The sequence below is a fragment of the Venustampulla echinocandica genome, assembly GCF_003357145.1.
Source record: "Venustampulla echinocandica strain BP 5553 chromosome Unknown scaffold_1, whole genome shotgun sequence".
Classification (NCBI taxonomy): Eukaryota; Fungi; Ascomycota; class Leotiomycetes; order Helotiales; family Pleuroascaceae; genus Venustampulla; species Venustampulla echinocandica.
The window spans coordinates 1,000,295-1,022,316 of record NW_022474206.1 but is presented as its reverse complement, the minus strand read 5'-3'; the positions used below and the strand labels follow the sequence as shown (position 1 = coordinate 1,022,316).

The 22,022-nt window shown below is 47.8% G+C and overlaps 9 protein-coding genes across 9 annotated transcripts; 3 read left to right on the top strand and 6 right to left on the bottom strand.

Moving 5' to 3' along the window:
- Positions 1-52: 52 nt before the first annotated feature.
- Positions 53-1,944, bottom strand: BP5553_02875 (uncharacterized protein; the record flags this gene model as incomplete). The annotated part of the gene is made up of 3 exons (XM_032011498.1): positions 53-819; positions 985-1,085; positions 1,694-1,944. The coding sequence occupies 3 exons, from the start codon at positions 1,942-1,944 to the stop codon at positions 53-55; spliced, it is 1,119 nt and encodes a 372-aa protein (XP_031871191.1).
- Positions 1,945-2,820: 876 nt separating this feature from the next.
- On the bottom strand, positions 2,821-3,903 carry BP5553_02874 (Uncharacterized protein; the record flags this gene model as incomplete). Its single annotated transcript, XM_032011497.1, has 6 exons — positions 2,821-2,836; positions 2,883-3,136; positions 3,191-3,228; positions 3,332-3,426; positions 3,477-3,655; positions 3,715-3,903. The coding sequence occupies 6 exons, from the start codon at positions 3,901-3,903 to the stop codon at positions 2,821-2,823; spliced, it is 771 nt and encodes a 256-aa protein (XP_031871190.1).
- A 159-nt stretch (positions 3,904-4,062) lies between these two features.
- BP5553_02873 (uncharacterized protein) lies at positions 4,063-4,887 on the top strand (the record flags this gene model as incomplete). The annotated part of the gene is made up of 1 exon (XM_032011496.1): positions 4,063-4,887. The coding sequence occupies one exon, from the start codon at positions 4,063-4,065 to the stop codon at positions 4,885-4,887; it is 825 nt and encodes a 274-aa protein (XP_031871189.1).
- Positions 4,888-5,583: 696 nt separating this feature from the next.
- BP5553_02872 (uncharacterized protein) lies at positions 5,584-8,633 on the top strand (the record flags this gene model as incomplete). Its single annotated transcript, XM_032011495.1, has 5 exons — positions 5,584-5,611; positions 5,662-5,865; positions 6,162-6,729; positions 6,816-7,939; positions 8,020-8,633. The coding sequence occupies 5 exons, from the start codon at positions 5,584-5,586 to the stop codon at positions 8,631-8,633; spliced, it is 2,538 nt and encodes an 845-aa protein (XP_031871188.1).
- A 493-nt stretch (positions 8,634-9,126) lies between these two features.
- BP5553_02871 (Uncharacterized protein) lies at positions 9,127-11,250 on the bottom strand (the record flags this gene model as incomplete). The annotated part of the gene is made up of 6 exons (XM_032011494.1): positions 9,127-10,142; positions 10,192-10,510; positions 10,561-10,580; positions 10,631-10,718; positions 10,769-10,859; positions 10,907-11,250. 6 exons carry the CDS (start codon positions 11,248-11,250, stop codon positions 9,127-9,129), a joined length of 1,878 nt encoding a protein of 625 aa, XP_031871187.1.
- A 1,193-nt stretch (positions 11,251-12,443) lies between these two features.
- BP5553_02870 (uncharacterized protein) lies at positions 12,444-12,848 on the bottom strand (the record flags this gene model as incomplete). Its single annotated transcript, XM_032011493.1, has 1 exon — positions 12,444-12,848. The coding sequence occupies one exon, from the start codon at positions 12,846-12,848 to the stop codon at positions 12,444-12,446; it is 405 nt and encodes a 134-aa protein (XP_031871186.1).
- An 824-nt stretch (positions 12,849-13,672) lies between these two features.
- BP5553_02869 (Uncharacterized protein) lies at positions 13,673-16,283 on the bottom strand (the record flags this gene model as incomplete). The annotated part of the gene is made up of 2 exons (XM_032011492.1): positions 13,673-14,488; positions 14,541-16,283. 2 exons carry the CDS (start codon positions 16,281-16,283, stop codon positions 13,673-13,675), a joined length of 2,559 nt encoding a protein of 852 aa, XP_031871185.1.
- Positions 16,284-16,743: 460 nt separating this feature from the next.
- On the top strand, positions 16,744-17,891 carry BP5553_02868 (SGNH hydrolase; the record flags this gene model as incomplete). The annotated part of the gene is made up of 3 exons (XM_032011491.1): positions 16,744-16,963; positions 17,230-17,491; positions 17,594-17,891. The coding sequence occupies 3 exons, from the start codon at positions 16,744-16,746 to the stop codon at positions 17,889-17,891; spliced, it is 780 nt and encodes a 259-aa protein (XP_031871184.1).
- A 233-nt stretch (positions 17,892-18,124) lies between these two features.
- BP5553_02867 (Uncharacterized protein) lies at positions 18,125-19,432 on the bottom strand (the record flags this gene model as incomplete). The annotated part of the gene is made up of 2 exons (XM_032011490.1): positions 18,125-18,154; positions 18,209-19,432. The coding sequence occupies 2 exons, from the start codon at positions 19,430-19,432 to the stop codon at positions 18,125-18,127; spliced, it is 1,254 nt and encodes a 417-aa protein (XP_031871183.1).
- Between the last annotated feature and the right edge of the window lie 2,590 nt (positions 19,433-22,022).

Sequence of the window (22,022 nt, the reverse complement as noted above, 5' to 3'; positions counted from 1 at the left end):
TGTCTTAGTAGAGTATATTACTGTGGGCTTCAGGCACTAATAGCAAATCTACCTAAGATCTTGATTCTTTCGCCGCAGCAAGCATGCTACCAACATAGCCCTTCGTCGGATCTATAGTGGTGTCGTGGTCCGTCCCCACTGTAGTGATACATTCCACCTCAATACCTTTTCCGCACCTTTCCTCTGCCCAACAACCCTCAAAATACTTCTTTCCTTTATCCCCGATTCTCCCATCCTCCGCCCCAAAAAGGACCTTCACTCGCAGTTTTTCTGCCCCTTCTCCAACCCTCTCTTCCCAAAGTTGTGCAAGGTCCTCAACCACCTCCATATAATCCTCACAAGCAACCCACCCACAACTATCTTCGACATTTTTCAAGCACAACCTTGCCTCGTCGTTTGAACCCTTTGTAGTCTCGGCAAACACATATTGAAACACCAGTCTATCAATCTCTGCCTTAACATCCAGACCTACCCCAAATGTGTCCAAGCATAACCTCTCTGCCTCGGCCTTTTGCATCATTGTCTTCTCGGTCGCTTTCTGAGATTTAAAGAGCGAGGCTAGTGATAACAGAGAGTTACTTGATGCGGAGAGGCTAGGTTTCGCACTGTTGAGTCCGAAGCCAATGAAACCATCTAATGTATTGAAGAGGGCGTTGGGAAGGAGCGAGGCCAACTGCAGCGAGACTATTCCTGAGTGGGAGTGGTGGACCCACGGGCAGAAGAAAGTTAGGCTTGGGTTCTTTGGAGGAAGAATGGAAGGGTAGCGGATGAGGATGTTTAAGGCATAGATGGTGCCGGCGCTATGGCTTGCGAGAGATACTAATAGCACAGAGAGCTGTTAATGGGGTGTTTAATTGCCTCATGGCCCGCGAGAGAAGGAACAGGGTCTAGATCGAGAGCGCCGCGTAACAAGGAAATTATAGGGATATAAAAATGACTGAAGATGCAAAAGTAATAGCTGTAGTAGTATGACGAGATACTCACCATGGGATATCTGAAGGTGTTCAAGGAGGAGGGGAACGGTTTCGAGGAAAACAGAGATGCGTTGAGAAAGTGGAACAGGTGTCGAGCCTCCGAGTCCAGGTCTGTAAAAAGGATTAGTAGATATTTCATATGGCATGATAGTACATGTAAGATCTAGAAGAAACTGGTGAGAGCCGTACACGTCTGATGCACAAATATCCACGGAAGGTTCGCTAAATGACCAGGTTGTCTACTGGCGACAAACTATACAGTTCCCCTTCGTACAAAGATATTTCCCTCATAAGCCTTGATAAGAAATACATACTAGATTATAGTGTGATGCTATGGATGAAAGAGCGGCATTGACAGATTCATTTCAACAATATCTCAAAGGCTCCAAACTATCTTTAAGAACCTCTGCGTATTTGAAAAGAAGACATTTAGGCAGCAGATCACTTGAAAGTAGAGGGTTGATAAAGCAGACGTCCACCTGAGGCCCATATATTGGTGGGCCATGGACTCTAGGTGTGCCGGTTTCTTTGGATAGAGCTAGAAGTGTACTATATTATTCATGGAAAGAGAGTGGCTGTTGGATGCTAGCTCCAAATAATGATGCTTGAGAAGTCGAATAATCCCTGGTAACAGTGCGCCACATATTGCGTCTTTCTACCATAAGAGGACTCAAATAGGCAAATAATAACAGAGCTGAATAGAAGATTTCCTTACTAACCTATCGACGAAAATTACCCTTACCCCATATTTCTCCGCCAGATGATTCCACGATATTCCTATCTGCCTAGACGCAAACATGCCAGAACAGAACAAAATCGTTGGGACATCGGTTCCAATCGGCGGCCCAATAATGGCATAAGTAACTTTCAGTTGCGCATGTGTGTCTGTTGCTGGTATTGTGAAAATCTGATGGAATTTGAGTGTAGCTACGATCGCGATCGCTTGGTCCGTGGGCGATGTTAAAGCCATTTCTGGGGATATTATTATTAATGAGCAGTGGTTTTGACGGGTTTGAGGACGAGCACAATATATCGACAGTGGCAAAAGTGTAGTTACTAATCTATGTAGGAAGGGTTGCGAACAAAACTGGTGGTTTGCGAGAGCTTGAGAGGGAGAAGAGGGGCGAGAAGGCCGGGAACACTAGGCCCAAAGAGGGTGTCAGCTCTGGTTGTATATGCAAGGACGCGTACTGCCGTTCCACTGCAAGTAAAGGACCTTAAGGTTAGATATTCTGCGAAGATTGAAGGCTGCCTAAACAATAGAGCCTGGATATAGTAGAAACCTCTTCATACTATATAGAATCAGTAGCAGCCAGAGCATCAAAGCTACAGTCGTACGGCAGTAGTCACGGATCGTAGAGTTCGTAAGATGGGGGTGGAATAGTAATGGTATTCCATAAGTGTTAGGAGAAAGGGATTAAAGGGACGTAAAGGACGGCGAGCTATTAGTTACAAGTGGGAGGCAGGCCGAACATAGGCAGGCTGGCTTAACCCTCCTAGGGGCCTATTAGGTGGTGGACAGTTCTGTGACTGACAGTCACTGGTTTGACAAAATCTCTCGAAGTATCCTCCTTCGCTCATGCTCCGCTACCGCCTTAGCTGTGGTGTAATTAATACCTTGCTGGCGGTTTGGTATGGGTTAATCCGGACATCGCATTTCAATGGCGCAAGGTAGGAATATTGACTGCGTGTTTATCTCATTGTATGTAAGCTCCACTGGTGACAGCTAGTCTCAATAACAAGAGCCTCTCAATTGACACATCAACAATTTACTTTTCCATAACTCCGGTTCTCCAAACTCCTCGCCGGTACTAGATAGTTGTTGCCACCACCCTCTAATAATGTATCAAACAAGAAGAACACTGGCAGAGTTAGCAATGCTCATTTCACAATTCTCGGAAAACGTACGCATTAACACATCCATCATTCTCACAGTGATTCATGATCTGGGCGTACCGCCCCCAAACCACCTTTCCTCCAGCAGTTACTAAGCCCAGCTCGGAAACGTTCACCTCAATTATTGTACCCTTTGACAAGATGCCGAGTTGGGTTGAGAGTGGGTTTTGAGGGTTCTTCTTCACGCTGATTATAGGCAAATTGACTGTTACTCCCAGTTCCGGATGTGTTACGTGTGCATTCTTATAACGCAGACCCATCGGACGCTAGTCAACGAAAGTAAGCACCACTCCTATCAAAACCTCTGCAATTTGACTTACTATGAACCGCTCATATTTAACGGGGCGTCTTGTGAATCCTTGTCATATCAAATGTTAGCACTAAATCATTCAAGATGAAGAGAAAAATGAAAGTTTGGAGGGATTTTGGTGAATTTTGGTGAAATTTTGGAGTATACGAACCGGGCCCCACAAAAGTTGGCTTAGTAATCATCCGCTTCCAGCCCTTTTTAGCGGTTTTCTTTCCGGTTTTGACGACTTTGAACATCTCCGTTTCCCTGTGAAAGACGTTAGAATTGCTTTAATATTGCTCCTGTTAAGAACTTACGATATACCTCGGACCTTGGGCAGAGGAACATTATACTTTGCAGCCTTCTCAGCCCGCTTGTTCTTGATCGCACTTGATAACGCCTTCGCATTTGTAGGGTTTGACCGGTCAAGGAGATATTGTGGAAGAGGTGTGCTTGAAGGCTCGTTTGGTGCGGAGGACTTGACATTACGCTCTTCCTATAAAGGCCATGATATTAGTAACGAGGATTGGACTGCGTCAGAGTATAAGATCTTACATGGGCCTTGATCTGCTTCTTCATCTGTATCTTCTCATGATGCCTCTGCTTCTGATACAGCTTGGCCCTCAAGCCGCGGAGATTTTGGGAATCATTAGAGTTTTTCTTGCTTCCTTCGCGGGCTGTCTTTTTCCTGGTTCGTTCTTCGTGATCGAGTCTTCGCCCGTGCAGCCGGCGCCACCTGTCCATGTATTCATTCTGAGGCTGTAGAGCATGTCAGTCACCATTCCAAACATTACGGGGACCATATTAAGTACCATGATGGGCTGTGAAGTGGATGGTTGAAGTGTGTGTAGTGGGGTTCAAAAATTGTAGTGAGGTTGGGGATAGCCGATAAGATTTCAAAATATGAAATTCGTAGGCCTAATTGCGCTTTGCCTAAATAGGCTTAACCCAGATTTCCGTGGTCAAAATATTAAGCTTCCAGCAATTGAGGACAATTCAGACCAGCATCAAGGGATTTGCAACGCACTGGGAAGACTGCAAATCACATTTACATTTGCATTCACAATGTTCAGCAGGACAATACGGCGGTCCATATTGGACTCGAAAATTTCATCAACAGCTCTACCACCCACATTCCTTCTTCCGATCCGGGCGCGACAGTTCAACTCGACAACTCAACATGTCGAGACACCGCCTGGAGACCTGGACGCGTCCCAATTCCCTACCAAATCCCCCTCCCAATTAGCAGAGAGTGCAGCTCCAGTGCCCAAAACCCTTCGCTCAAGGATACCACCACTGGCCCCCGCCCCTATTCCAAACTCGATAGCCCTCGATCCTTCGGTCAAGGAAATGCTTCCCCTCTTGATAGCTCAACCTTCGCACTATATCAGCGTACACATTCATGGCAAGCCCTATCTTGTCACCGGGGGAGATAGTGTGCGATTGCCATTCCAGATGCCGGGCGTCATTCCCGGGGATGTTTTACGCTTGAACCGGGCATCGGCTTTGGGATCTCGAGATTACACGTTGAAAGGGACACCGTACGTCGATGAACGGATTTTTGAATGCAGAGCGACGGTTATGGGCACAGAAGCAGAGCCGATGAGGACTAAGGAGAAGAAGAAACGGAGGAATAGAAGGATAAATACTGTCAAGAGCAAGCACAAGTATACAATTTTGAGGATTGGAGAGATCAAGATCAATGGCTTAGATGATATAGAAAGCTAAGGGAGGAAGACGGTACGATATGTTGTGTTGACAATCTGCTGGTAGCGTTGCAAGCCAGCGGCGTGATTGAATATGGGGATATGCTTGCCATCCCCGCTGTGTATTATATTTTGGTTACGCATGCTGCGAAAATTACAGCAGGATTTACTCGCATTTGTTCCGCTCCGCGAGAAAGCCAGCAAGTCGCCTGGCCGCCTGGAGTCGAACCTAGATTTTGTTGCGATTTCGCTATGCAAACGAGTGTGATGCAATGCTAGACACGGCATGACAAACTCAAATGAACGTGGAGCACGGAATATCCCCATTTCAGCCTCTTGGCGAGGAGCTGGAATGTGCCGTTTGCTACGCTTTTGCCTTTTTATACCTTTTCGTTGGCTGGCACGCTGGTGTCGTGTTCTAGGCTTTGTCCAAACTCAGCCAGCACGGCCAAGCCTCCACTAAAGCTTTGCAGCTGCTACTTGGCGCGTGATGTCTCACAACGCCAAACTGATAATTGGATTTACTAAGTGGTTACAGTCGATTTTATAGCTGAGGCGGACTACGTATTGAGTATTGGTTTGATGGTGGCTGAGATGCTACTTTGGTTCAGTCTCAGTTCCAATTGTGGTTGTGAAGCACTAAAGTACTTGATGTCCCCGCAGCCTTGGGGTTTGAGGAAGATGGAGTCTAGACATCTCAACATCAGCATCGTCGGATATGGCGAGCGGCAATATCCATCACAATGGTCCGTTCTCATGATTTGCAGAAGAACTATCTTGCTAACTAGCCAAATAGCCTCTCGGCAATTTTACAAACCCACTGCGACGAGAACTCCCATTCTCGTCTTCCTTTTACTCTTCACTCTAGTTTTGATTGCCCTCGCCGAACTTGGCTCCCGATATATCCCAGCACATTCAGGACTTGGAGAGCTAGGGGACTCAGTCAACGAGGCGGTTTCGAAGCCCAAGCACTGGAGGGCCCTGGTGGAACGGCAAAATGGTGAGTCGCAAGCTTCCTTTAGCGGTGTGGAATCTTCTTGGGTAGAATCTATTATACAAGGCGTTTTTAATCGGACTAAGCTCGAGCATATTATCAATGTTATAAGGGTAGATAACACCGGCGTCCGAACCAGTGCCCAGCTAGAAGGATTGGCCGCCTTCTGGTTTGGATGGATTTATTCGATTCATAGTTGTGGTTTTGAATCATCTGAGCGTTTCAGGATTTTGACTTCTACGGAATTTGAATATATCATATCTTCGCAAATATATATAGCTTATTTATTATGGATATCACAGCTAATAATTCAACTCGGGAATTAGAATCACCGCAGGCAACACCTTTCTCGAACCCTCCTAACGTACCACCTTCGACCGTCAGCTCGACAGGGCGACCGCAGGGGGGGTTCTTATCTGTTACTAGTCCTCCCGGTGCGTCTCCGAGTGTGGGCCAGGAAAGCAGCCCAGGGACGCCACAAAGCAACAGTATAACTGGCGTTGTACCTGATGGGTTCTTGAATGTAGGTACCCCGCCTGTGACAACGCCCGAACCCACTGCAACCGGAGGCAATCTGACCCCTGGCAATGGGCAAACCCCCCCGAATCCGACTCCTCCTACCGTGGTGGTGGTTGCCAATGGCCAAGCATCTACTCTACCTTCAGGCGGCATAGCGACTGATACAAATGGGTCCCCGCTTCCGATATTGACCAGTGTGGGCGGCCAGACATTCGCCGTGACCCCAGTCTTAACAGTTGTTGATGGCAAGACGTATACCCCAACCCCATATATTACGGAGATAGATGGGAAAATCTACACACAAACGCCGCCCCCTGAAAGCTTTACCGCATCGCGTCCTTTAAATGGAGTGTAAGTTGATAGCAAAATGCCCTACTTAACCTGTTTCCATATATTGAACGTCTCGGATACTTTTACTGATTTGACTTAACATGAAGGGCCACTGCTGCTCGTCCGACTTCAACCATTGTCAATTCAACGGGAACATATTTGGTGTCCAACGAAACGGCGGTTAGAGCACCTCAGATCACGTTGCAACAATACATATACGTCTCATTTCTTCCCTTGATATTAGCCGTCATCTACACCATGCCATGGCGAATCCTTGATGGCACAATACGGGAAATCGAGCCATATTATCAACTTCACAATAAACGGGGCGGAGCCCTGGGGAGGGATTCCCTGTTTCTCGATTACAATACGTCGCTTACCATTACCATGCCATTCAGATCGATATATCGAGGCCATGTCATCCCTTTCTGGTCCTCACTCATCTCACTAGCTGTGGTAATCCTTGCTCCTCTTTCCTCCGAGGCCTTTTTCGTTAGCGTAACGGGTAATTGCGGGGCGAATTTAGAAGGTGGATGCTACGCAGCTTGGGGTACCTATCCAGTCCTTGTGAGAATAGTGCAAGGTATTCTCGCTTTTATAGCAGTACTACTTTCCCTGCTCATAATCTTCAACTACCGGCGGACATCAGGCGTATATGCTGAGCCACTGAGCATCGTCGGACTTGCTGTCCTGCTGTATAAATCGCCACTTTTGAGGGACTTGCGAAACATTGATAGTATGGCTAGTGAGAAAGATCTGAAGGCCGCTTTAGAGCGAAAGCGGTTTGCTCTTTCGGATTTCTCTGCAGATGATACTACACGCTGTTACGGCATTGTTTCTGTGGATCCTGACTCTGAGATTGATCTTGCGTCGAGTGGGAACGTAACGGGAAAGATGGGAGTATACAGCGAGGTGCAGCAAACCTCAGACCAGTTTGACCGACTCAACAATGAACCAGCACTAGCTACTGCGCTAAGCAATGTTCACCGGAAGAAAGCAAAATCCAGATTCTGGAAAGTAGTAGCGCAAAAAGGCTTCTATTTCGTCTCGTTTCTCTTGTTCGGAGGCCTGCTCGCCCTCATCAGCTATTATCACTGGACAGGCCCGGATCCAATCACGGGGCTGTCATCTGGATTTGAGAAATTTATGGATTCTGAGGGCTTTGGTGTCCGATTCATGATGACTTCATTGGGTGTTGTGGTGAAGATCGTATGGTCTTACATCGATGCTGGTAAGGTCTTCCACGATATGACAAGGCCCCCTTTAACCTCTACCGCTATCCGATGATCAGGACTAACCCCGCCGTTGCAGACCTCCGCCGCACAGCGCCATACTCATCTCTTCTACGCGGTTCCGCCACCCCGCAAGACTCAATTCTAGTTCCCTTCCACGCCTCCCCTGTGTCGGCCATCATCCCCTCCATCTCCCGATCCCACTACCTCGTCGCCTTTGTTGCGATGCTTGCTGTTCTCGCCGAATTTCTCCCCATATTCCTCGCCAACATTGCCTTCTCCCCCGCCATGACTAAAACTGCTTACACAGTGTGTAATTATCTTTCTATGGCGACCCTAATCTTGATGGTTATAGCTGTTCTGATACTACTCTTTTGGAGGGGCGACAAGGGACTGGCGTGGTTGCCGAGAAGTCCCGGGACGAGCATCGGGAGTGTGGCCCTTTATTTAGCTGCGTCAACTGAGGCGCATGGTGGGCAGTTGGGCTTGTTGGGTTCTCTTGCGGGGATGTCGGTTGTGAAGAGGGCGGAGAGAGACACCACTATCACAAGCCTTGGGAGTCTCTATTCATTAGGCATTGTTGACGGTGGTAATGAGTATGATGTATTGAGCCATGAAATAGGGGCCATCAATAGCCACGAGGAGCTGAGGATTGATGATGATAGGAGGGTTAAGAGGCTATTATGTGAATGAATGGGTGCGGAAGTTTTGAGTTAGTCCCAGGAGATGATTATTGAACCTTTACGAATGTTTGAGTTGGGATACAACAACAGATTTAATAAGACAAGGAAAGGAAACCGGCATGGTCATTTAAGCAACAAGGTATAAATTAGGCTTTATGGATTCATGAATGCAATTGTGTACTAGCTTTACATTGTAACTATCTATATCATCCATCATAGGTGGAATGGTGTTAATGCAAACAGATATACCTAATTAGCCCACTATAGATGCGAAAATTTATGAACTAAAGTGACTTGGTTATTTCCGGTATTCAAGACTTAATACATCAATATTCGTAATGCCACTTTTTACTACCTCGAAGACAGAGAAGTAATAGGCCAAACCTGGTATGTTGAGGTGTAAATGATTGTACCTTATTCTGTGCTTTATAAGTATTATTACACACGTGACATATATCATTATTCTTTGCTACAGTACAGATCCAATCAGCATCTACTCAATGCTAAAAGAAGTTACCTAACGTAACTCTGTACAATCCCGCCCATCTCTTCTCCTTAACTCCCGCATTTCTTTTCATCTCCCCGGCCAAAAACTCATTTTCTTCCTCATCAATCCGTGCCTTGCCAGTATACAAATCTACCTCCTGAGGCTTCCACGTTTTCGTCCGCATGAATATTTTATAACCGACAAACATCCCAGCATAGATGATCACACCGATATAATTGACAATGAAATTCTGCCATTGGAACTTGACTCCCGTGATCGGGTCAGGCACGAAATCCGCAAAGCCATTGAATAGAAGGATAACGCAAGCGAAGACAAGGGCAGCGATGGATCCGCGGATTCCGAAGGGAGAGACGTACGCGAGTGCCGTATCTGGAATGTTCTGTGCACGGCGGGCCCTGATGAAGGAGATGTGGGATAAAAGGATCGATATCCAGGTGAGGATGCCGAAGATCGTGACAAGAGAAACGAAGTACTGGAATGTGGTGAAGGTCCCAACATCGACGATCATGAAGGCGAGGGTACAGAACGCGGCAGATAGTGCCAGCGCATAAATGGGGACGCCACGGGAATTTGTGCGGGAGAAGATCCGTGGAGCGCTCCCTTCGACAGCGAGGGAATATAAAGAGCGGGTTGCAATATAGAGGTCTGAATTCGCCGCAGAGAAGGTAAAGGCTAGGAGGCAGACATTGATTATGTCTGGAACGGCCTTGACACCAGCAAGCCTAGCTGCGACGACGAATGGGCTTGCTTCTGCTGAGACGGTGTTGTCGCTCACGTTATTTGCAGAAAGTAATAGCGGGCTGTTATAGGGGACCGTTAGGCCAAGCAAGAAGATGAGAATAATGTAGAAAAACACGATTCGAAAGAATGTTAGCTTGACTGCTCGAGGCACGGCCTTTCGAGGATTCTGAGCTTCCCCAACTGTGACCCCTACAAGTTCTGCACCGAGAAAGGAGAAGACTGCGCTGGAGAGGACATTCCAGAAACCAAGGAACTTCCCGCCGCTTCCGCCTAAGACAATCTGTTAGAATGTATAATGTATTCTGAGAGTGGAAGTTACCTGTTAAGTATGGAGCAAACGCTCCAGGATCAACTAAGTAATTGAATCCAGGTGCAGCATTACTGGGCCCACCATTGACAGCTAACACGAGAGTGAAGATTATCAAGCCCAGCATTATGAGTACCTTGACACTGCTCAACCAAAACTCAAACTCCCCAAAGACGCCAACGCCAAAATAATTAATGGCAATAATGACTGCTAGGAGAATCGAGACGTATATTGCCGGATTCGCCCCTGGGCCGTAGTATCCCTCTTTATCGAACCAGTACTTGATCACCAAAACAAATGCTATGATGTTGTTTGGAGTGGTAACAATATACTGGCCTTATGTTAGAAGATGGCTTGCATCAAGGGCCTAAGCTGACTTACTTTGAACCAGTAGTTCCAACCTACCAAGTATTAGAGAAATGGCGGCGGTGATTGGTTCTGGAAGACTTACCAAGAGCAAACCCCAGAGCAGGGTCAGCAAAGCGACCTGCTAGGCCAGTAAATCCAGAAGCCAACGGTAACCAACAAGCCATTTCTCCCTGTTTCCTCTGTTAGCCACAACCTCGCGAGTAAATATAGGATGCCATACCAGACCGGCCATAACCGCATAGCACAAAACCCCCACAAGAGCATATCCGATCAACATCGATACCGGGCCGGACTGGGCGAGATAGGGACCCCTAATTATATCAGCTTAACGTCAACAATCATTTTGAACTCAACTGACGTATTAATGAGCAGTCCAGTGCCCAAAGCGCCTCCCAGAGCAATCATAGAGATTTGTCTCGTCTTAAGCTCTCGACGAAGGTGAGATCGCTTATCCTCCTCATATACCCTACCCATCGAAGCAAAAGGCAGCTTCTCAGAGGTATCTTCCGGGAAAACTCTATCATTTCCAGCGGAGTGGTTGCCTCCCTGGTACTCGTGGACTTCCATTCCCATGTACTCATCGGCCTTCATCCCGTCAGAATTGCTGGCCGCTTTCCAACCGTAGCCACCAACACATGTCCCCGCTTGGTACTGAGCCAGCTCAAGTCCATCATCGTACTGGGGTGGAGGCTTGTGTGCCATTGCACAGCAATTCGCAATGAAAGAAGAAATCAAACCAGGATTCAAGAGAAAAAAAGAGATTGACGGGAACAGAGGATCTATGTACTAGCGGTACGCCATACATACCCCGTCGATGTTTTGCACTTGCGTTCAGGATTCAAATTGCAATTACTACTACGGGTACATATTATTGTGGAGGATGGAGGTCACATTGCCCACGCAGCAGGGTACCACCCCAAAGCAGCAATTCCGCCAGCAACAGCAGGAGAAACAAGCGAAATATGAACGAGAGGTAGTAGCTCTCAAGCCAAGGTAGTTGAGAGCCTCGTGGGATGTTTTACGGAGGAGGCACAGCGTTGCTTTTGCTGTGGCGTTTCTCTCGTACCCCGCGGATTGGCTGAATTGCCTCCTGTCACTTGCGCCCGGGCTCTCCCTTCTCCCCCTGACTTCTCTTTCTCTCCTTGAACTTTAACCACCACAGCCTCGGACTCACGACTAACGCGCCCCAGTTCGTTGTGTTCAAACAACGTGGCTTTTCGTGGGTGTAAAGCTGAGACATCGGTGTTCGTCTCGTCCGGCGTGTTGCGCTGGTTGAAGGGATTATTTTCTGCACCTCTAATTCGCGTGGGTAATGGGTTGCAGCGATGCCTTCAGATGATTTGGACGCCACCAGTTCCAGCTGTGCTGCTCATACTCCGGATGAACATCGAGAGATGTTACCGAGTACCTACGTACTAGGAGTCGCTTCCTTTGCCTTGCGTTCTCTAGCTGTTTCATCAGTACACGAAAAGATGCACAATCCTGTAAGGGGTAAACGGAGAATAGGATGCTATCAACGACCGAAGCGGAAGGTCGCAGCAGGGAAATACCCATGGGTATGTGTCTGCCAATATTTCTTCAGAATAATAAACTAATGCCCGGTTACAGAATATCGAGATAACCTAGAGAACTTACACTACAATTTTCACTTAAACGAGAGGTTAATGGCATTCTCTGAGATATTCGAAATGTGTGTCATTTAATTTAAAGTATCAAATGTCCGTGGAAGTATCACTATTTTGCTCAGCTAGTTCAGTCCCCGAGGAAATCATATTTCAGTTTCTATTTGGTGATTAGGTTGTTTAATTTGAAGATGGATTGGTCCACATATTTCCTTTCCGACAGATGATTTTTGTACCCATTACTGTACAGTCTACTTCGGTAGGTAGTACAACTCAGGAAACTCGTGTAAGAGGAGTGCAGCTGCTTAGTATTGCTAGCTCCTTGAATATCTCAGAGACGTCATGCTTGACAAGCTCCAGAAACTCAACCTCAGCCTCCTTCTCCTTATGACCGTCCTCATTGCGTTCATCCTTTTTCGACCACTTCCCCACAACTTGATGTAACTCCTGAAGTCTTTCCTTCACTGTCGAAACGGTACCATCCTGCTTCGTCTTCTTCCCTGCGCAGCCTTGGCACAATTTTGGCAACTTCAGGGAGTGCATTGGATGTGAAAACATGGTATCGCATTCTTCTCTTAATATACCGAGGCGGAAGGCCACCTCAACATTGCAGGCGCGGACCTCGTGGCCCCAACTGAAATGGCCGCAGCTGAAAACCATACGCTTGTGGTAGCACATGAGGACTGCCTGCCGGATGGCGTTTTGCTACACCGTGGAAGTTGGTTGTGAGGATGGAACTTGGGAGGAAGTTGGGAATAAGTTGGACTTACGCGCTTGGTTTAACCCCTGCTTTATATCGAGTTGCTCTCAGTTGCCATTTACGTGTTTTATTTGTGCCATCCATCTTTTTGTTTCCTGTTGTGTTGTTATCATGTTATCATTCTTTGTCCACCTGAAGTGAGACATTGAACCCTTCTTTGTCACGCTTCATGCCACTCCCCTTGGGCTGCCTGACAAAGAGAACCGAACAATTACCGCGGCCTTTGTAGGATTGCAGCTTAGATTAGGCTGCATTTGGCACATAGCAAGTTTGCTTGTTATGGCAGAGAAATAGACCTTGCACAACGAAAATGCCGTATAAACCTGTTATAGAGATAGAAAGAACTAGAAAGGGGGAAATTTGGTGAAAGGCATAGTCAACGGAAGGAAATGTGGGTATGCTCTGGAATTAGGGGTAGACCCATACTCACATCCTTTTAATACCATACTTATGAGATTAAAAGATTAACATATATAGCTGCACTCATCCTCTTAACTATATGCTCCCTCATACCGTAGCATGGAAGCTGTAAATGTTGGATGAATAGAGGCGAACGCCTCTCCTGTATTTTAAAAACGGTATATCCATAACCATGCTAACACCATTCTATACTCGAGAACGCCTGGCCTATACGCTAAATAACAAGATCCAACACCCAAACTCTACGCTTTCCAACCCCAATATACTTCAATCCTTTCCAGCTTTTGTTTAATTTTCTCGTGACTTGCTCGAATAATCATTATCATAGAACCTTCCCTTCGGCCATATTTTTCCTTAAGCGCTCGAAGTAGCCCTGTGGCCATGCTTTTAACAACTCCGCCTCCGTTGGTGTGCGATCCTTGATCTTCGTCGCGACGTTGAGCAGTATACGCCCAAGCAACTCTTCCGTAATTGGCAGGGCAAGTTCATCATAATCAATCGGGTTTAAAAATGGGTCTCTCTCGTCTAATAATTGCGTTGCAGTAGGTCGCTGATGCTGGTCTCTGTTCAAGCAGGCTTTCAGCGTTCGGACGAGGCTTGCGGGTACTGGGACACTGCCGATGCCAACGGAAGGATATTCGATAGGGTAGTTGAAGTTGATAATGGCTTGGCACCGCTGCATCATGTTCTGGATATGATCGAAGGGTGGGCGACCATAGGTCATTTGGTAGAGGATGCAGCCTAGACTCCAGATATCGCTCGGTTTGCCTAGCTTCATGAGCTTGGGCTCGTTTGGAATCCGGCCGCGAGAGTCGGGTTTAGCGTTAGAATCCATGAGTGATTCGGGCGACATGTAGTTAGGAGTACCGATTTGATTTTCGCGGTGGACATTGACTGTCTCATCAGTTTCAATTGCATTGGCGATTCCAAAATCAATCAATTTTAGGCGTCCTTGGACGAGAACAAAATTCGCGGGTTTCAAGTCGGAGTGTACGATATCGTGCTGGTGGATAGCCTGAAGACACTCAAGCATTTCTTTCCAATAATGTCTTACAAAACTGGCATCGAACTTGGAGTGCTCCTGTTTCGTGCGTAGGTCCAATATCTTCTTCATATCCAATTCTCCCATCTCCATAAGCTACAAAATGTTAGTGACAAGACATGTTACTAGAATGGTGAGTATAACTTACGACACTAAGTACCCCTTTATCCTCGTTTAGTTCATAATCGTAGAAACGGATTACTCGATCTTCTCCCTCTAACTTCTTGAGCAAGTCAATCTCCCCCTTGAAGCCACGCACAGCCATCTCATCGGCATCATCCAAGGATACTTTCTTGAGCGCGAAGAATTTCGAGTTCTCCGCCATCACCCGATACACTCGTGAACTACCTCCACGTCCAATGCAGTCAAGTCTCGTAAAATGTTTCCCGTTAATTTTCATTCTGTTCCTCCTCGCCCCAGCATTCGAGGCCGTAGCTGCTCCAGCAGTACTGGTCGCCGCCTCGAGAATGGACATCTTTGGAGGGGGTGGTGCGGGTCGTCGTGGTGTATTTTGACTCCTAGTTGCCAAGGGGCGTCTTTCGGGAGACCCAGCACGCAAAGCATCCATATCCATACTTTGTGGTCGGGATGAACCCTTTTCCATCTTGTCGAGATGAATTAACGGTGCTTGTTTGTTTCTTTTGAAGGTTGGCGGCGCCTCATTTTCTTGATCATGGGCTGATGGTAAACCTGGTCGTGGAGCTGGGACTTTGAATACCGGTTGTACCGGTTGTAATGGGGGCCGAGCACTTGAGGCTCTCTCGGCAGTTTTCTGTGAACTAGCCAAAGTAGGAGGCGGAGGTGAATTTGATCGCAGGACTGAGTTTAGTATATCTTTGGAGCTGACCGGGCTACCAGAAGCAAAGTCCCTGTAGGTTGTCGAAAACAGAGAGGCGCGATTTGCCTCTGACTCTGGGATAAGCTCCGGTTCTTGACTCTGGGATTCCATTTGCTCTGACTCCTGGCTCTGAGGCTCTTGACTTGACATAGCTGCGTCAAGTCGATTTCCTTGCTCTTCCATCGGACTTTGCTCATCGTCGTCCATACGCCTTCTTCCCCTTCGAGCAGGCCCGCGTAAGAATGTCCCCGTTACTTTGCCAACCCTTTTGACCCGCATTGAGTTTTGTAACCCTGCATCCTCGCCATATCTCGGACGCCCAATAGTTGACGACCCATATCTCGACACACTTCCTTGGTTGGCAGCCAATTGCGATCGAGCAGCCGTGGCTGGGTATTCCTGCGATGCAATCTCTCCATCGCCATTGCGAGGTCCCGAATCTGTTCTACTCGAACTTTTACCCGAAGAGCTTCCAAATAGCACCTGGTTGCTTTGAGCAGTTATAGGAATTCGTACAGTTCTTCTAACGGGGGCGGGGGTGCTGAGGTCTAGGGGGCTTTCTGCTTTAGCGGCTGCTTGATCATTATGCTTCCGGACAGCACTAGATAAGGAATCTGACCTGCGGAGACTCGAAGAGCCAGGAGTCCCGCTGAGCCGCACAATTCTTCGCGGACACGGGCTCCGGGCTTTGCTGCCCGGAGGGGAGGGGAGGTCTCGAATTGCGCTGGCGCTTCCTGTTCTCTTATGAATATCTGGCTCGTCAGGTTCAGGAGTCGTCCGTGATGTATCTTGGGTGGACCTTTCGACGTCTGGGGCGACATCGTTAAGCAATGCGTTTGTTAGGGCGCTGAATTTCATCATCGGAAAGGGTATTTCGTCGTCGGAGCTATCATTGAGTGAGTAAGTTCGCGCATGGCTTTCGGTGGCCACAGGCTCTTCACGGTTGAGCTGTGGTCTATAAGTAGGTTGCTTGAAACCTTGCCGCGAGGGAGGGCGCCGCGAGAGGGATGAGAACTGAGAGAAGCCCATGGGGCTTGGTGATGCCGTGGTCATTGGAGCGGTAGAGGGCTAATTATCGGTATAGTGGATCGTTTCTGTTAGATTATTGAGTACCAGTCGTAATGTACAATTCCATACTCCAAACCAAAAGACTCCCAAGCAATGCAAGCTATTGCGCGTTGTCGTTGAAAATTATCGCGTTCTCGTGCTGAAGGTTGGACTGATTGGAACTCCGGGTAAGTTCACACCTATCAAAATCAATGTTTTGAACGTCCGTCGCGACAGCAACCACGCGCTCGCTTATTTGGGAATTGCTTCCTATGCCGCTTTAGGCAACTAGGGATGACCTACAAGAGAAGCCTTCATTTTAACCTCGAAGATTCTCTGCAGCCATGGATCTATAGAGGGAATCATCCTTATGCCCGTGAAACTCTTCCTCGAGGACATTTGTCGTTTTTTTGCATTGATCGAAACTCGACCAGCAGGTGTATGAGAACCAGAAATTAACGCCATCATGACCACACGGGAAGGTCTTCATATCCTTTGCTTTGGAGCTAGTCTCACGGCCGGATATTTGAAGTCAGGTGCATTGTATCACCCTTATGCAGGTGCATTGGAAGTTGCACTCAACAAGGCTTTCCCTTCTGTAAATATTACAATCGATGTCCAGGGTCTGAGTGGCGACGATGTGATAAGTCCCCCTGGTGGATTCTTACCAAGGATGGATATATTGTGTAGGTCTCAGGCATCTTTTCTTCTAGTCTCTTTTTCGAATGTGGATTAAGTTTCCTTCTTGAGATAAGTATTGATTAGTCTGTTCAATATGAGATATGGAGGGGATAGAATTCCTTGGAGTAATAAAGCCATCCTGCTAGGTGTAAATACGATATCCTTTCTATAAAAAAGGAAGAAATATAGACTTGGTTTCTAGCCCCCTTTCTAAAATCCCCTCTCTATTCTCTCATACCGTCCACCATGCAACTGACACCCCATGTTTTAGACGAAGAGGCACATCCCGCTCACCCCTATACACACGCCGTAATCCTTGGTGGAACAAATGACCTAGTCCACCTACGGCATTCTCGAGAAATCTACCAAGCCCTTCAAGCTGTCTGGGCCATCCCTCTATCGCACAATACCACTGTAATCGCCCTTACCATTCCAGAATGTCCAGGGTGCAGCCAAGTCCCCGCTGCGCGGTTGGATAGATTGAATGCCGCAATTATGAAGAGGGGCGGATGTGTAGAAGACGGCGGGAAATTGTGAGTTAGGAAATCACCTTCATTCATGTAGAACTGGGCGACACCGAGCGTATCGTACAGAGAAAAAGGCAAAATAGGGAATACTGACCCGGTTGAAAACAGCTACACACTTGATTTACATGCTAGGATCCCGTATGTGGATTTGCACGAGGAAGAGAGGAGTGAGATATGGGGTGATGGCGTGCATTTTACAGCCAAGGGGTATGATCTGATGGGCAATATTATTGCAGAGAAAATCATTAACTTAGTTGCTTCGGAAATGGAAGAACTCGGAGAAGTGGACGAGGTTGAGACTAAGCATAAAAACGTGGAGACGAACAAGATATATAGACTGAAAGACGACGGTAAATCCGAACGAAATTTCGAAGGGAAGTTGCTGAGGAGTGGGAGGGTATTGTGAAAGGGGGAGAAGTCGATACAGGAGTTGAAAACATTCATGGTAATTAGTGACGGCAAATATTTTGTGGGTGGAGTCATGTTGGGAATTTGGTTCTTTTCGTTATATATCTGGGCGCTCTATGTTGTATCTTTGTAAACGCCATTGCTATGATACCAAACAGGGGGTTCATGACCATATTTTTACCATCATCTCGAACGCCATAGCAAAGTAGACTCATGCAGGAGCTAGGTTGATCATACAACTAGATTCGCTGCAACAAAGTCCTACAGAATATTAGCTAGAATTTTGAAGGGAAGAAAGAAAAAGTTTTCACTCACAGGATATCGTAGTTGTAGCTCCGAAGTGACTTTCTCAACTTCCTCGGCCAGCCCTTGCACATTCGCATCCCATCTCCTCAGCTCCTTTCCGACTATACCCTCGGCTCTTCCGCTGCCCTTCTCACCTGTAGCTTCACCGGCCTCAAACCAGATGACTCTCTCGATCTGGTCAATCCTACCAACTAGTCGGCCTTGTTCGATCATTCTGGCCGTCGTTTCTTCAGCTTTACCGCCCTCTAGGCCCAGCAACAGGCCCAACGCATCAAATCCAATGTTAGTGTATAATTGGGAGGCAGCCCGTAAATTATGCTCGACAACTGCCTTTGCCAACACCGTAATTCCGTCTGAGGTTGTGGCAAGCTGATGCGGTGCCAAACCCTCAGCAAACTTTGTGACCTCCTCGGGCGACAAGAGTCTATCCAGGAACATCTTCTCCAATATGGGAAACTCGTCCAACGTAAGGGCTCGCTCATCCTTATATAGCCTTCCCAAGGAGCGACTGCGAGCAGGTCCCGCTGGGGCCAGAACAGCGCATTTAATAGCCATACTTAGAGTATGTAGGCGTTCTTCCTCTGCAATAACCGGCAAGAAACTGATATCATGATATCCCTGCGCCGCAGTCAGAAAGTCCCGTCGTGCATCCTGAATCCGTGCTTGGCAAAGTTTGAAATGTAAATTCAGATCCCGATCTGAGACTGTATATATGAGGTTCTTCGCTTTATTAAGATATTGTTCCCCCAGTATCGTATCATCGACTTCGAGATAATTCCGGGTGATGCGGATCCAGAATTTTACTTTGTCTTCGTTTGTCACCTTGCGTTGAGATGATTCAAGGGGTATTCCTGCTAGAACCTTCGCAGCAGCAAGATTATCTTCGTCGTCTTCGTAGGCAGATGCCATGAGCTCTCGGACTTGCGCATTTTGTTCTTCGAAAGAGGACGCCTGGGCTTGGAAGATTTCGAGTGCATGTTCGCCGACTGTGATCTTTGTCTCGCCGTTCGAGACCGATTTGAGGGTTTGGACAAATAGGCCGCTGAGTGATCTTGTTGCGACTATGCCTAGGGAATCGGCAAATATGGCATCAAGGATGGCAATGAGGTCTTGTGGGAGCTGCGCAGGTGGGGATGCTTGCTGGACTTGGGAGAGGAGGGCCTGGTAGGCTTGTTGCTTATCTGGCGTGGCGGTGATTTGCTGCAGAGCTGCGGAGATTTTTGGGGACGGCATAGTTAGTTGTGAGCTCTATCCTTGTGTTTGTGTTATATGTGCCCAGGTGGATAGTTTATTTGAACAAGGCGCGCCGTATCGAGTGGTTGACGCTGAGATTGGGTTGGCGATATCGACAAGGCTGCAGTCTGGGGAACCTGGAAGGTGGACAAACAAACCAGCAAGGCTCGCTTGGAAGCTTCCCTGTCAACGCTGAAATTATATGGTGCTCTCTCCTAGCTTGCGCTTCAAGCTTCTTTCCTTACCTTTGGCCGCTGAAGTGATATGTATCTCATGCTATAGAGGAATTGGCACTATGTGAATTGTTCCGAGTGCTGGCTCATATCCCCAGAGCACCGTTTACAAGGGAAATAAACGGACATTGTCTTGTACCTACCCTTACCTACCTACCTTGCTCAAAGCCTCTCAGACGAGCCACCGAAGCAAGCCATCCTCAACTGTCCAAATCCTTCTGCTTTCAAATTTTTAATCCCAATGGAAGGTAGTGCCTGTCCACGGAACCTAGTGTTCCTGCATCGAACACTCTGCTGCAAAACAACGATTTCTGCTGCCACCCAAACGCGCCTGGGCAAGCGCGGGAATGGGAGCACCAATGATCGCCTATGCATAAGTGCTGTTGATGCTGCTGATTCTCCGGACCAAGGTCTCTTGAAAGAGGTTGGACAATATGCCCTTCCTTTTCTCGGAATAGTCAATGATCACGCCCCTAATCTTTGCCATAGCGTTTTCTTTACTCAATTTGCTTTTATCTGCGAATTTACACAGCTACCCAGAGTCGGAGCTACCTCCAGCATCGCTACCTTTTGATGGTTTTCCATCATAATAGGATAAATAACTGTATCCGCTGGAAATATTCCCCTGCGTTGGTCGGAAGTCGGACTTCTGTTATGAGGTCGGCCCTGTGCTCAAGCCAAGGCTGTGACGTGCGCACCTCGAATCTTAGCCTGACGGCACAGTAATGGCTTTCTGATAAACCCATAGTTCTGGATATGGCCATGCGAGCGACACGGGTCCCGACCCGCCCGGAGCAAAGTCCAGAATGACCAGCCAAAAAAGCACCAAACCAAAGCTGACTCTAATTATTGTACCAAATGGTCTTTGCGTCCGAGGTGCTACTGTACGCGAAGTGTTATCGGCCGATAAGCTCCAGCTCAAGCCGACCCAACTTCACCCACCGTCCAACAACTGGACTAATAAGCCTTCGAAGCACCCAAAGGTCTTAGAATCCGAGTCCGGCGTTGCTGGCGCTGAGGTATCTCGGGGGAAGGGGCGTTCTGTTGTGCAGCCTATATATTGGTTGACTATAGGGGGTGAGCACACCCCTACGATCATTTGACTCGCACGTAGGACACGATGTGTCAGTCTGGATCTCACGCGATCTCTACGGCGTCCTTGACCGTCGACAGAGTATGAAGGAGGGGTAGTGGAACATATGTTGGCGCGGCTGTTCTGCTGGACCTTTGGAACAGCATCAGAGACATGCATCGGTTGCTTCGGGGAAGGTGGTGCAGCTCGGTCTGTCGGTGCATTTACTGCTAGGAGGGGACGTATCGCACAATCGGGTATCCTTGGCATCTGAGGCATTTCAGGGATTTGATCATTTGAGGACTTGCTGGGAAATCCGGATGGAGATGTGACTGTGCCAAAGATTCTTAGCCACGTCAAGGCTGCCTACTTGACATGCCAGGCTGCTGAACAGTAAGCGTTGCCCACGGCATCACTTTCTCTAGCCTTCATCGCCACGTTTGGCATGACAGACAGGGCGTGGGAATGGAACGGTCGGAAAAACATTCCCATTACCTCGTACATCACGATATTGCTGTACCTGTATACAATTCGGGACTACCCGACGGGGGGCTTCCGCTCTCTACCTTCGCTCGCGTTCCATCCCCTCCACCTTTGCACAGCCTACATATGCGGCCTTCTATCTAGATGTGTTGCCCTTCCTCTGCATGTGGGGTGCGAACTGCGTTTTATCCACTCATGGTTGCTATTTCTCTACCTTGATCCCGCCCCGACGCAGGGACCCGCCCCTTGGGATTTTGCTTTCAACATTAACTTCTTAGGTTATCGGCCAGTGGTCGCCGCCGACAATTGAAGAATTTGATATTCCACTGCCATTGAGACCTTGGAAGTTGGGGTCCTCTTCCCGTTTAAGTTCAATGTAACGTGCTATACTTGTTTTGTGTATAGACCGAAAGGCGATAATCCCATTGAATTGGGTACTCCGCTGAGGCTATAGTCGACAAGATGTGGGCACAATATTTCTCTACTCCCTCCTTACCATAAATCAATATTGGTCTAACGTACCAGCTAGGAGCTCCAGAAGAAGAAAGGATTCAAATTCCTTCGTCCTTTCCCAAAGGTCCAATGGCCTTCACTTCAGCCACCATTTCCAAATTCCCTCGTCAGGCCCTGCTCCAAGAAAACAATACAACAGCATCCTCTCACAAATCGATGGCAACTCACCCGCACGCCCGAGAGAGAGGCCTTCTACGCTACTGGTACCGGTCTCTGAGCATCCCAGAAATGACAACCACCATCTCTTTCTATCCCGTCAGCCAATCCGCTCGCTCATCCCTCCAACCAC